General features: G+C 40.4%; 1 protein-coding gene across 3 annotated transcripts in view; it reads left to right on the top strand.

Moving 5' to 3' along the window:
* Window positions 1-12,580, top strand: part of GRK3 (G protein-coupled receptor kinase 3) — a 76,491-nt gene that overhangs the window by 54,130 nt on the left and 9,781 nt on the right. For all 3 annotated transcript variants that reach the window (XM_037375270.1, XM_037375268.1, XM_037375269.1), the window contains exons 10-18: window positions 1,308-1,386; window positions 2,605-2,735; window positions 3,551-3,645; window positions 4,819-4,926; window positions 7,692-7,758; window positions 7,982-8,082; window positions 9,275-9,341; window positions 9,801-9,896; window positions 12,362-12,524. In XM_037375270.1, the coding sequence (XP_037231167.1) occupies window positions 1,308-1,386; window positions 2,605-2,735; window positions 3,551-3,645; window positions 4,819-4,926; window positions 7,692-7,758; window positions 7,982-8,082; window positions 9,275-9,341; window positions 9,801-9,896; window positions 12,362-12,524 (907 nt within the window). The remainder of the gene's footprint in view (window positions 1-1,307; window positions 1,387-2,604; window positions 2,736-3,550; window positions 3,646-4,818; window positions 4,927-7,691; window positions 7,759-7,981; window positions 8,083-9,274; window positions 9,342-9,800; window positions 9,897-12,361; window positions 12,525-12,580) is intronic.

Raw genomic sequence — 12,580 nt, forward strand, 5'->3', positions numbered from 1 at the left:
CAGTTCCTGATAGAGATTCCCAGAGCTTTCACTATCAATACTGCAATAATTAACACATTGTTTAAGTCACACCAGGGCACATTCATGCTTCCTCCAGTGCCGTCCTTGCTCGTCAGCAGTTAAGCTTGTCTTGGTTCATCTTCCTGTTGGCCTCCACGCTTTGGGGTCAGACCGTTGTCTTTTGGTGCTATGGGGTGTTTTGATAGCACAGCCGTTATTTAGGTTTTCCTTGCAGGCAGCCCTGGTTTCATATGGCTTTGCAGAAGGGGTCAACAGAGTAGTAGCCACCCCCGTTAATTAGCCGCTTGCATCCAATATAAGCCTAACGAAGAGAGAAAGGTCTGCCAACTTTCTGCTGTGTTGCAGAGGTGCCAGCACACTGAAGAGATCAGTGGCAGTAAAGAGGTGTTTGTCCAGCTGTATTTTTTATGGCTGCTTGTCTTAAACATCTGCATTAGGGTTCAGGTGTGTCAGGAGGTGGGAATGTAATCCATCCCTGCCCTGGCCGCTCTGCAACGACGTTCTTAAATCTGCACCCAGCGCACTCTTTCTGCATTTTGCATCATGTGGACCTTGCTGTTCTTGCTTCTCGTGCATTGCATACGCATCCGAGTTGTGATTTCCTTCCTAGTGTATTTATGTTCCTTTTAACTATCTGTTGCAAATGCTGCTGGGGAGCTGAAGGGCAGCGGTGGGTGGCAGAAGGCCTGGCTGTCACCTCTCTGCAGGGGCAATGCAGCAGCATGTTCAGGGTCTTACTGGTATAGCTGCATTTAATGTATAGGTGGGGATGAAATTTTTCTTTCCTCTGGGTTTTTGTATGTGACGTGACTCATGTTCTTGGTCAGCGTTCCGATGGCTGAACGTTCACCATGCAATTGTGAGAAATAGTGTGTATCCTTCACATGTCAGGGGAACAGCTTTAATTTTTTTTCTCAGCTGGCCTAAAGGTTTAGCTTTGCTGTATCTTTCATGTAAGTCTAGTGTAAACTCAGGTAAATATTTTTAGAATATTTCTAGCTGCTGTAGGTGCAAGTCTTTAGAAGATAGAGATGCTACCTGCATTTTTTTAAGCCTTTGGCTCCTCATAGCTTTTCTAATTTTTTTATTGAAATGAGATAGCAAAATCTAAGGTGTCTAAACTGGAAGTGAAACAACCCAGTATGTAGGTTAGTACACAAATAGCTTTAGAAAATTATTATGAATGTTGGCAAAAATAATGGGAAGAACATCACATGTATTTTTAGCTTTCCTAAGAAGTACTTTGCGTATTGTCTGAGATGAACTCTTTGCTCCTTTCCTTTTAGGACTGTCCTTTTATAGTGTGTATGACCTATGCCTTCCACACCCCTGACAAGCTCTGTTTCATTCTGGACCTGATGAATGGTAAGCAAGACTCATGCGGATGATTATAACATTACAGAAATATTGGCAGGAGGACTTGCTGAGATCATAAGGAGAATGAGGGAAAAATAATCTGAGGTGTGAAGCATCAGCCTGCGAGCAGGAGGGGTAAACCAGGATCTAAACCAGGGAATTGTAGAACAGACTGGAAAATGTTTGTTACCTTATAACATACTTAAATAAAGATGTCAAAGGGTATACAAGGCTGGAAGCTTAAGGAAATTATAGTCACGGGTAGAAATTTACGAGGAGATCAGGGACACAGCTTTCAGAGTAAAAATAAAAGAGCTCTGCAAAGAAAATTGATGGGGGAAGTATTCCTCAAAGGAATGAAATGATACCTGGAATGCTTAGCATAGCTCTTGTGAGAACACACAGAGGGGAATCGACAGAGTTAAGAGAAAGAAGATACTGCAGTGCCCTTACTTGCTGATGATGCTCAGCACTTCCAGGACTCATGCTCAAACTCCAAATGTGGTCCTGCAGTAAGCATCTAAAGATGCTGGATACATCTGTGTGTACCATGTTGCAAAGCTGGAAGTTTAATTGAGAAATAGAACTCATATCCTGTAGGCTTTGGTGTTTCACAAGTGAAGATTTGCGTTAAAATCGAAGCTGTCGGTCAAATTCAAGTAACTGGTTGATTATTTTAAATCTGTAGCTTGATCAGAAACAGTTTTCTAGGAATATTCACAATTTGATGTGTTGGTGGTGTGGATTAGCTCACAGAGTGACATTGTGTTTTGTCTGTTCTTTGACTAGGAAGGTGTGAAAACATCCCCAGCGTGAATATTTGAATATTTTGGCCCAGATGACCTTTCACATTCCATCCCAACCTGGGCTGTTCTATATGCTAATTTATTCATTTATCCAGAAACCTATGTCTGTGGCTGCATTTTACTTGCTGTGGAAATCCTAGCCTTTGCATTAAGACTCAGTTGCTGGATTGGTCATTGAATGCAAATGTATATGGAGCAAATGTATTTTTTAAATGAAGTTTCAGATGGATCAGATTTATTTATTTTCTCCGGTATTTTGTCACCACATGTACTTGCAGAGGGTAGGTCTGGGTCTCTGTGTGCTGCACAGGTTATAAGAACCTATACAAATGCTATGCTGTCCCACACAACGTCATACCGTCTGCCTGTGAGGCAGGATTTTACTGTTCTTTTAATTACATCTCAATTCATCTAATTTTAGGAGGAGATTTGCACTACCACCTCTCCCAGCACGGAGTGTTTTCTGAAAAAGAAATGAGATTTTATGCTACTGAAATCATCCTGGGTTTAGAACACATGCACAATCGCTTTGTTGTATACAGAGACCTAAAGGTAATCGTTAACATGGTGACTGCATTCCCACAGGTGGTTGTTAGATAGCAGCAAATAATCCAGATCTACTGATAAATTAAATGAATTATCTTACCTGAAACCTTTTCTTGAGAAGAATACAGATTGCTTGTCTTTGGCTGATTTTTCTAGTAATTTTTCAAAATAGTCCTAATCTGTGCTGTTATCCAGTTGAATGGGCCTGGGAGGTGCTTCCTTGGGGTCAGAATAAATGCTGTGCAGTATTAATGATCTCACCATCTTAACGACACTATTAATTTAGAGAGGACAATGTATTTCTGAGAGCCCTGAAGGAGGAGTGTTTGTGATGGGAGACCAATAGGAAAAGTTGGTCAAGGGTGTTTAACTGACAACTGGGCAGCTGAGGACTGCCCTGAGATGGGTGTCTGTGAGCCAAGGGACAGCAGAAGTGGGGAAAAAAGTCTGCACAGGGAATACAGAGTGTAGACTGCAAATAAAGGATGTAACAGGCATACACAGACCCTTCTGTGAAAGAACCAAAAGCAGTGGGGGCTTGAGACTGAAATGGATTTATTCTTTCATGTGCTTTCTGTTTCAAACCTTGCCTGTTTTTTCTCTCTGTTATTCTTCAGTATTTCATAATCTGTGGAGATGGTAGAGCTCTGTTAGAATGTAGATTTTATCTGGAAAGTGTCTGTTACATTGACAAAAAAAAAAAAAAGGCGGCATTTACTAGAGAGTATTGATATTATTGATGCTTGAGTTACTGTGCTCTGAGAATCTGTAGTTTTGTCAACCGGAAAATACCAAACAGTAACCTTTCTGTGTCCATGTAGCCTGCAAATATCTTGTTGGATGAACATGGGCACGTGAGGATATCAGACCTTGGGCTGGCTTGTGATTTTTCCAAAAAGAAGCCACATGCTAGTGTGTAAGTATTATGTATGGGAGCTTTGCTGCACATGCAGTTATGGCTAAGTCTGTCCTTTATGTGTCTTTGTAATTTAACTTTGCCTAGAGGAATAAAGTAACACTTGTGTGGCACAGGCTTGCTTTATAAACTGGATACTCTAATAAGGTTTTTCAGTCCCCTCCTGTTTTCCTGCGCGGTTGTAGCAGCTGATGTGTAGGCATGCCTGGAAGATGACACATTATTTCAAGATGATTCACTGTTCAGAGAAGATAAGAACCTGAGTTAAACACCAGATTGTTTTTATTGTCCTAAACAGATAATTAAATATTCCAAACCCAACTAAAAAACAGGATTTTTTGTGTCTTTCTCTTTCTGGATCTTTGGAGAACTGGAGGGAAATTGTGTTCCTTTCTGCCTGTTGGCATGAGGTCATAACTGGGATCTGAATTTCTTGGGTTGTGTGTGGATTCCACATCTTATCTGGCACATTTTATTCTCAGATCCTCATTTGCCCTGATCTAATCTCAGAATTTACGCAAAAAGGAAAGCTTCAGGAAAAAGTTCGTATGTTCCAATTATATCAAGGGTAAAAGCAGTATGTGGTGACTACTTTCTGTTGGTGACCAGTGATGACTTCTGGAGGTGTCCTGTTGTTAAATCTGGCACATGTTAGCTGGAAGGAGACACATGAAGTACATCATGAGAGCATGAGCCAGCTGTGCTCGCCCTGTTCCTGGGGTGGTGGGTGGGAGCAGGTCTCGGTTTTGCAGGTCCCAGGGCTGGAGAGATCTGGCCTTGTAATAGCAGGAGCCCTGACTGTGTCCTGGTGTCTGTCTTTCCTGTAAGCGGAGCGGACAGAATACACAACCTTTCCACCTCTCTTGCCTTTCGCTCTTAGGCAGAAGGCTCCTTGCTGACCCCTGTACTGATTCTGCTAAGTCTCGCTGTAGCTGCTTCATTTTTCTTAAGCATTTCTGTTGTTCATGTTTTAAGGTATCTTCTCAGTAGATAGACACAAACAAAAATGTGTGTGTGTGTGTGGCCAAAGAAAAAGCAAAATAAAATTATGTTCAAAATTAATTATTTTTAAATTAGGTTGTCGTATTGAGAAAATTGATTTTTAATTATTATTTATTTCTTTCAACGATAGTTCTGGTTGTAACCAAGATTTTGTCCTTTTCTGCTTCTCAGCGGTACCCATGGATACATGGCTCCTGAGGTGCTCCAGAAGGGAACAGCATACGACAGCAGTGCAGACTGGTTCTCATTAGGCTGCATGCTTTTCAAGCTTCTAAGAGGGTGAGTGAAGTTTTATGTCCCATGTGCCTTTTTTTTTTAGGCTGGGCCTCATCATTGTCTGTCGTTTGAAACACCTAATATGTAACATACTGCATATTATCTACAATGCTATCTTACTGCCATCTCTGTGATATAGACCCATCTGCACGTGAGACTAAAACAGGCTCTTTTTGCTTCCAAAACAAATAAAACAAAAACCCTGCTTCCTTTAGTAGGTACAGGTGTGGGGCAGTGAGGAAAGCAGATGCCCTAGCCACTCTTTTGACTTATACCTATAGGCAATTTACTCATCCCTTGGCAACTGTTAGTCTTTTAAATGATACAATGTTATTCATTGCTTAAATACACTAGCAGTCCTGTTAAATTACGGACTTGCATTTTGTGCTAAAGACCTGCTGTTCTGGTGAAACTCTCTGCTGCATTGTTCCCTTTTTACACAATACTCAGTCTTCCCTTCTGTAGTCTTTGTGTAAGTTATGATGTGTGGGTGCTTGCATTTGCTGAATCTGGCCTGTTATCGTATGGGTGTACAAAAGTATATACTAATTACAGCTTTGTCAGCTGTAATTTGCCCTCTCAGTAAACTTATGTGGCTAGATAGAATTTATTAATATTACGGGTTTAATCAGTCAGTAAGCACTGACTTGGCAAGTGTTTGTTGAAAATAGCATCCTCGTTGTTAATGGCAATACAGAAGAAACCTAATATTTTCGGAGTGATTCTCTGTAAAGACTGATCGTTAGTCAGATCATCCTGTGTCCTTGTACATAACTAATTTTAAGCTCTTACCTCTATCCCAGACACTGTGCAAAGGAAGGTAAGCGTGCGACTTCTGAATTGAGATACAGAGCTATATCAATTTAACATTAATTGTTCACAAAATAGATCAAATATGAGTGTGCAAATAAGGAAAGAAACCCTGTTTAAATTGCCAAAGAGAAGTATTTGTTAGTACAGACAGCATCATGCAGCTGAGCAGTACTCTGTCTCTCTAATCACTCATGGAAGAATTCTGAAACATGGTGGTCTGGGTTTGCTGGGAGGAGGGAGAGCATCTTTCATACGCAGGGCCACTGCGGGCTCCTCGTCTTTTCTTTTGAGGCCTTTTCCTTTTGAGTCACTTGGGCACAGAGGAGTAGCGCATCTGACTGACTCTGGTGTCGTTCTTCCTTCACAGGATTGAAGTTGTGTGATGGAAGAACTAGCACCTAGGGGCAAATGATCCCATTTACCATGGAAACTCAGGCTTGTGGGGTGGGGAGATCTCAGTCTTTACGGGCTGTGATTCTTCCCGACAGAGATCTGTGGGGTGGTATCAGTGGTCGGCCAGAAGCCAGAGCATTATTCATTGTGCACTATCCTTCCTCATATGTTCTGAAGCCAATTAAACAACTCACATCCCAAAACAAGGGTTGGGCACATGGTGCCATTTCTTGGTGTTTAGTAAATTTAGTCTGGCATAAAATCTGCCCATAAGTCCCCAGTGAGTCATTTGCTTCCCTGATCTATTCAGAACCTTGTAGTCAAAGTACGCGAGGCTGTATGTTAGACACTTACTTTTGCCTTCTTACCTATCATGCTTAAAAACAGAAAAAAGGAAATCCTGGTCTCTCCATCAGATCCATTAATGAGGAAAGTTTTTGAGGGTAAAGGGGAAATAACTCTTGAGTAGCAGGTCCCCAGTTGAAACCAGGTAGTACACACTGCCATGTGGCAAGACAAAATGTTTTATAATAGCTAATTAATGTATTTATAAGTAAATAACATTGTAATGTTGAAAAATATTGTACCCTCAAGGTTTTGAAGAAAACTTAAGAAACAGGGAATATATTCTAAATCGAATTTTAAAAAATCTCATACTAAAATGTTTCTGCTTTCTTTAATGCTGCCGTTTAAGTACTACATAATAAATCTGTGATATTCTAAGGTCTTCTGTAGCTAAAAGGAGAAATTCAAACTCAAACCACTTATAAAGCAGGAAAGGGTTTAAAGCTGATAATTTACCAGATATCATCAAATATTTTCCCAGTCACTAATGCTGTGGTATCTGTGATTACCTTCTGTTTCATCTCCTTACTTGAAGGTCTTCCTTTATTCTTTCCATATTGATGAGAGGTAAGTTCTGTGGGTGTACTCAGTTTCCATATATAGGTCAATATTTGTAAATATCTGTGTTGTGATAGCTGTTCAGGATTTTCTTGTTAGATGAAATGTTTCTGGGTTTTGGGAGGCATAGATGTAATGAGTAAGGTATTTGAAACACCATCTTGAAGGACGGATCACTGCATTTAAGAATTAACTAACCTTCTGCCTGCCTTTATATGGACTAACTAGGTCAGATTTCCCAGAGTTTGGTAATCCTCAGGGATGTCTGTGTGTAGTCTTTAAAGAAATTGAATGGTTACTTTCCTCTGAATTTGATTTTTATGTTCACCACATGCAATTACACTGAGAACAGAAAGGATAAAGTTTCTTGCAAAGCAGTGCAGGTCTTTGTAGTACCAAAAGAGAGCAAAGTTGCGAGAGATTGAACATTGACACTTTTGAGGTAGTGAGTAGCCACAGTATGCTAGTGTGTGAAGTCTCATTTTTTGTTGTGAATGCTAAATATTTTACTACTTGTTGTATTCTTCTGCAGGACAGGATTGATGAGGTGGAAGCATGGGACTAGGAGAATGCTAAACTCTTTCCTGGGGTTGCCACAGCTGAAGTAAACTGATATGTTATGGCATTACATTTATTAGTGCATTTTCTTATTTCTACAGTCACAGTCCTTTCAGACAGCACAAAACCAAAGATAAGCATGAGATCGACCGGATGACGCTCACCGTGGTAAGGATCCTGGTGACAGTTGCAGTTACATTCCTCTTGTTGAGTAAACTCCCATTTCCTCTAAAAACTGGAACTCCATAGCCTGCTTGCTGAGAAAGCTGTATTTACACATGGGAGGGTTGTTTACAAACACTATCAAAGAAAAGCTGCTTTTCTGTGCGGGGAAAGCAGATCATGCTACTTCTATAATTAAATGTCTCTTTTTATACTACTTTTTTCATAGAATGTGGAGCTACCAGATTCATTTTCTCCTGAACTGAAGTCCCTTTTGGAAGGGCTCCTGCAACGGGATGTTAGCAAGAGACTTGGATGCCAAGGAAGAAGGTAGGTGTTATCTTCTCCTTGGACCACTGCCTTTAAAAATTTCCACTTCTCTGTAAATGAATGAATTCATTTCAAGTAAAAACCTGCCTCCTGTTGTGATTATTTTAATTTTGGAAAGAGAACATTAAAAATTGCTTTTGCATGGTATTATATTTCAGCTTCCTTTTGGTTTGGACAAATTTTTGGACAATTTATGTTTGTTAAAGACTTCCCCCGAGTTCTCCACAGTCAGGCTTATGTTGAGTGGTGTTCATACTTTTCATCCCTGTCTTGTTTTTATGTTTTTGCCTGATCTGTTTTGCGATGAAGTCATATTACTTGACTCTGACATCCCTATCATTAAAATTTATTGCTTGTATTGTATCTGTAATGATACGAGCAAATGACAGACAAAAACCCCCAATCCTAGAACCACCAAGCACAGAAAGCTGTGAATACTTGCTTCATTTTGGGTTGCCTCTGTTTTCAGATGTGCCAGTTTCATTTCATGATGCTAAAGAAAGTGGTGGTTTTTTGTTCATTGACTACAAAACACTGCTTGCTCCTGCCAAGCTTACCTTGCTTCTGGCTGCTGGCTGAGATTGCTGTTATCACCTGTTCAGAAGCCAGTGTGTGCCTCCCATGAGACTGGGAGAGAAAACCGTGAGAGGAGTAAATAACTGTTGAGAAACCATTGGCAATATGTGGCAACAGTTAATTGACAGTCACACGTGAGACTTGGGCTGGCTCTAATTCTAGTGAGATGTTCAGAGGGCTTTTTTATCATGGAGCCCTCTATGATAATGACCTGAGATTGTTTTTGAGCCTTGGGCCTATCGAGTAATTGCTTGTTTTGCCATAAAATATGTATAATAGGAAATGGTGTGGAGTAAGCTCGTTACTTAAAAGTAGTGTATGAAATCTGACAACAGACAAGCATTGTTTGTTGTTTGAAATGATGGAATACCATAGCAAAACAAGAGTGATTGCCTGCCAGACCTACAGCACTATTTCTAGTGTTTCCACATGAAAGTATTCTCTTCTCTTGTTTACTTAAGAAGACTTCTCCCCCCCCTGCCCCCCACGATGAGAAAAAGAGCATTTCACGGATGTTTTCAAGGGACAGAAACGTGACCTTTGAAGGCTTTATATTTCTCCAATACATTTGAAAAACCCCTTCAGCTTGTTGACTTCAGTTACTTCTCTTTTGCAGTGCACAAGAAGTAAAAGAACATCCATTCTTCAAAGGCATTGATTGGCAGCAAGTCTATTTACAGAAGGTAAAGGATTAAGATAGTGACCCTCGCTAACTTAGTAAAGCAGTAAAAGGAAAATAAGCCTAGATGGGTAATGGACAAAAAACTTCAGGGTTCCGGTCCCCAGCACAGGTATTTACTTGCACAAATACGTGGAGGACTGTTGATGAAAACTGCTGTATATTCATTACTGCAAGTTTTCCTGATGGGTAGTACTAAATTATTATTTTTTCAGGGTCATACAACTGCATGGTTTCTTCTGCTTAGCTGTCTCTAAACTGTAGGGTTTTTTCCCCCAGATTTGTGGGGGAGCATTTATTGAAGGAGTGGGGGACAGAGAACAGCTTTGCACTGAAGTTTGATTTCAAGGGACTTAGTCTGGTGTAATTTGTGCAAAAAACAGAGAGGCTGATTATATCCACAGAATGGATTTAAATACACGTCCATTAATTTGTCTTTAATTATGCTGCTTTTAATTTCTAGTATCCTCCACCACTTATTCCTCCCCGGGGAGAAGTAAATGCAGCAGATGCTTTTGATATTGGGTCATTTGATGAAGAGGACACTAAAGGCATTAAGGTATACAAGTTTAAATGATAGGTGGAAAATGGCACTGTGACTGCTGTGCTGAACTTTTCATGTGCACATGCCATTCCTTTGCCTCAGGGGCTACTGAATGTGCAAGGAATTGCTTTCAAGTTTGGAAACTTAATCCACGCTGTTATGAAAGAGGTAGCTTGGGCCAGTGGCTGGTTTGTTGCTGCTTGCCAAATCCTTATGTTTTATTTTTTAGACTGACTGAAATCTACCTTCCTATCAAAAGTTTTCTATGATAAAGCAAATATTTCAAATGGTCAGACAGCTTTTGGGAAATGCTCATATTTTCAAGAATACTTAATGGTTTGTAGTTTTAAAAATTGTAATTTATTTCTGGTAGCTTGGATAAATGGAACTACACCTTATTTTAAAAGTGTTACCTCACTCTTAAAAAGGACAAACTTTATATTAATAGTAGCAACCTTGTAAGTTAGAAAAGTGTTAAAAGAAACTTTCACCTTCTGGTATTATGCAAAATCTAATGAAAACAATGTAAATGAAAAAGTGAGAAGTAAAAGCTCCCAGCCCATTTCTGACTTGCATGGAAGTGGTGTGACGTACCCTGCGTATACATCCCCTCTTCTGAAGCCTCCCTGGCACTTTGACACAACAGGGGAATCGGTGCCTGTCTTGGGTCTGTCCCGTTTGTTATTTGTATCGTACAGTTCTTCAGTAGATCAGACTTTATTCTTGTTATTGCAGAAGTAAGTCAAGAGAGAAGCTAATTGCTCTCAACTTTATAAGCAAAAAAAAAAATGTTAAGTGCTCACTGTGCCTAAAAACAATCTTATCTGTCAGTGTCACCTGCTGTAATTACAGAAGTTGGCACAGAAAAGATTTTACATGTTTAAAGAGAAATGCAGAGAACCCAAGATGTTCTTTATCCAAGAAAATCTGCATCTTCAGTGTCAGTGTTAGTCTAACAGGATTCCAGTTCCCTGCAATTCTGGAATGCCATAATTAAGAGGAACATTTTATGTGGAGATCCCAGGTGGTCTTTGTATTTAGTGAGGGGATCAGATGTTCTCAGCAAGGCCTGTAAATCGTATAGCCGGATCACTTCCAGGCCATCTTTGTTCAGGCTGCCTATAAGATAAATTTATTCTAAGTCATGAGTCAGTGAGGGATATCATGTACAGCTTCTTCGCTCTGTACTTTCGCTGAGATGTCACAGTCTTTTACAAGGGACTGAATAATTTGTGCCTCTGAGTCAGCTGCAGTCGGAGCTTCCATTAAGGTGTCAGGAGATGTCCCTGCCCGTGAGGATGCCAGTTTTGAGTGCCTTGCTCTCCTCCGTGGCCCCTGTGGATTATATTTATAGTGCAGTGTCCTGTGACACTGAGGTGAACGTGTGTTTCTTGAGGTTATGAACTGGAAAGCCAGCAGTGGATGGCCGTGGCTTTCCCCTTACTCGATGCCATGAGGAGTCCCTGTAAGCCACCTGTACAGAATTGCAGAGATGTCTTCTGCCTTCAGATCCACCATGGGTTTTCCTACTGTGATACGACTGTGGATCTCTGAGAAGGAGCAGAATGTCTGTTCCAGGAGTGTCTGGCCTGGCTGCAGGAGAATTAAGCCAGGCTCTCCTGCCCCGCTCCTGCAGCTGCCGGAGCTGCTGGGCTTGCCCAGCGTGCGCCCTGGCTGGGATCTGCCTTCCCCTGGGGCAGCTCTGCCAGCTGGGCAAAGGATGCTGCTTGGTCTTGTTGCCAGAAATAAAGCCCTAGTTTTTCTACTGATGGACAGAAATTGAAGCAACTGAGGGCTGGCCGTAGGGAGTTTCAACTGATCTCCAAATGAAAACCTTTAATAATTTTATAGGGAAAACAAAGTGCCCTGTGGCTAAATCCAGAATGCAGTTGCGTCAAGCAACAAACAGTCCTGCCCTGAAGATCCAGTCATTTTAGTTCCCTTCAGTGCAGTTCAATTTAAGTACTATAGTTAAGCATTTAAGGGAGGAAAGAATCAATATAACAGGAAAATCAGGTCTGCAGCATGCACTGCTGAATTTTGAAGGTTAATTATTAAAGAATGTAAAATTAAGCTGTGGAAACATGGAAGGCATTGTATAAAAAGTATCTTTTCATTTATTAATGGAATTTTTGCGCTGAGGAAGCTTTTATGCAACAAAGTTAGGAATACTGCTGCTTACATTTAAGTAATTATTTAAATGTCAAATCTAGAGAACATTATGAGACAATGCTGATTAAGGATTTTAGAGCCATCAAACAAGTTTTGAACAGGTGGCCTGTTCTCTGTATATAAATGAATATCTTTGCTTCAGGTAGTATCTGTGTTTTCTATTGTTTGCACCTGTTTGTTCTGGTAAGGTTGGAGTTCAATACATCTTTTAAAATAATACTGTTACATGGGTAACTATTAACTATGGGGGATAAGAACAGTACAAGTTATTAAAATGTTGGGGTTTTATGTTGTTTTTCTCTTGCAAGTTGCTTGATAGTGACCAGGAATTATATAAGAACTTCCCTCTGGTAATATCGGAGCGTTGGCAGCAAGAAGTAGCAGAAACTGTTTATGATGCAGTAAATGCAGACACAGATAAAATTGAGGCCAGAAAAAGGGCTAAAAATAAGCAGCTTGGCCACGAGGAAGGTAATCTGTCAAATACACTTCTCTCCATCTTTTGCTGCTAGATAGTAATTCATGTG

The sequence above is a fragment of the Falco rusticolus genome, chromosome 1 (assembly GCF_015220075.1).
Source record: "Falco rusticolus isolate bFalRus1 chromosome 1, bFalRus1.pri, whole genome shotgun sequence".
In the NCBI taxonomy this organism is placed as follows: Eukaryota; Metazoa; Chordata; class Aves; order Falconiformes; family Falconidae; genus Falco; species Falco rusticolus.